The sequence below is a fragment of the Myotis davidii genome, unplaced genomic scaffold (genome assembly GCF_000327345.1).
Source record: "Myotis davidii unplaced genomic scaffold, ASM32734v1 scaffold208, whole genome shotgun sequence".
Lineage (NCBI taxonomy): Eukaryota > Metazoa > Chordata > Mammalia > Chiroptera > Vespertilionidae > Myotis > Myotis davidii.
Window position 1 is genome coordinate 2,390,458 of NW_006299706.1, and position 1,745 is coordinate 2,392,202.

The window sequence follows — 1,745 nt, forward strand, 5'->3', positions numbered from 1 at the left end:
GCCCTGGTCCTGCTCCTGCGCCGCCGCCGCTGCCGCCCTGTCGGGAACCACAGTCCCTGCCTGGACGTGACCTAGTGCTCAGGGCAGCGGGGGCGCTGGCTTCGGAGAGAACTAGGGGGACTCTCCGCGGACCAGGTCTGAGAGAGCCCAGCCGTCTCCAAGCAGCTTTCTGGAGCTCAGGCGAACCCTTCCGTTTGGACACCCCTACCGCCTTATCCTTTTTCCCGGGGGAAACTCCCCCCATCCCTCCCTTGTCATGACCAGGCAGCCCCCACTCCTTCCCTCTGGAATTGGGAATTTAACTGGGAGGTGGTGAGGAGTCATAGCTTGGGTGGTTGAGCTTTCTTCTCCCCATCTCCCCACGATTCCTTGATTTGGATATAGGAAATGAGACCCCCCCCTCCCTTCCTGGCTTCTCTCTCCCCACACCCATCTCCCTGTGCTCTCTTGTCTCCCTACTTGGAGAGGAAGTCAGGGCCCAGCACTGGGAGGACTGTCCAGCCTTCTGCAGTAACCGGTTACAAAATACTCAAGTATCCTCGCCCGAGGCTCAGTGGTTGAGCGTCAACCTATGAACCAGGAGGTCACGGTTGGATTCCAGGTCACGGTGGCACACACCTGGGTTGCGGGCTCAACCCCCAGTGTGGGGTGTGCCGGAGGCAGCCGATCCACGATTCTCTCTCATCATTGATGTTTCTATCTCTCTCTCCCTCTCTGAAATCAATAAAAATATATTTTAAATACTCAAGTACTTTTTAGCAGCTGGCGAAACCTATGGGAGTGTTCTGTAATAACTGGCTTAGAGATACTCAAGCATCGCATGGTGATGGCTGGAAAATACTTGAGTATTCTGTGTGGCTGGTGGGGCCAGCAAGACGAGGAGGAGAGAGGAGGACCTGCTAGAAAAGCCCCCTCCTGTGGGCTGGGGGCTTAGAGGGTGGGCCAGGAGCCTGGGTCTCATGCAGGGACGGACAGGCGAGAAGGTGTCTGAGTCAGGGGCCATCTCTGGAAGTTACTTGAACAGCCTGCGGTAATGGGCACTGAGTTCCTCGGGTATCTTGCCATTAACGGGAAGGTGCTCAGTCTCTCTAAAGGCCCTAGGGAGACCAGGAGAAGAAGAGATGGCCTTGTCTTGGTCTGGGCCTAGGTCTCGGCATAATGGGAAGGGACATGAGATCCAGGCTGCCCCCCCCACCCCCCGTCCATTCCATTCATCACCCTGGACCTCCAAGCCAGGGCCCAGGCTCTGGAATATTTCCTATCAGAGCTCTCATTTCTCAATTTCCTCCCAAGCCCAAGTGGGTCCAGCCTGGGAGTGAGGGGCGAGGACAGACTGGGGCTGGGTGGGTAGGAGAAGGCCTGCAGGCTGGTGAGCTGAGCTCTCTCTCTGGGTGGGGCGGCAGCCTGACCCCCTGCCTCCGCCTGCTGGGTCCCCTCCTCCTCCATCACTGGCAGAGCTAACGAGGAGATAATGGACTTGAATAGACAGATTGATTATGAATCCAAACGAATGAGGCAGCTTTGAGCACGCTGCCTGACAGCTTGCACATGCCCAGCCACTGCATTCTCACCCCCTCCCGGGTCCATACAGCTCCACGCGCTCTGGGCAGGGACCTGCTCTCCCTCAGAGTCACTGGAGTTTATTCCCGAGGCCCGGGGGGACTGTCTGCTGGGACCAGGGTTGGGAAGGGGAGAGGAAGAGAGGGTCACCCGGGCTTCTCCTGGTTCCCACAACTTAGGGAAAG

General features: G+C 57.8%; 1 protein-coding gene across 1 annotated transcript in view; it reads left to right on the plus strand.

The window, feature by feature from the left end:
• The first annotated feature begins 959 nt into the window (after nt 1-959).
• The window catches only part of NTRK1 (neurotrophic tyrosine kinase, receptor, type 1), a 53,854-nt gene continuing 53,068 nt past the window's right edge, over nt 960-1,745 (plus strand). The window contains exon 1 of the mRNA XM_006775781.2: nt 960-1,030. Within this exon, the coding sequence (XP_006775844.1) occupies nt 960-1,030 (71 nt within the window). The remainder of the gene's footprint in view (nt 1,031-1,745) is intronic.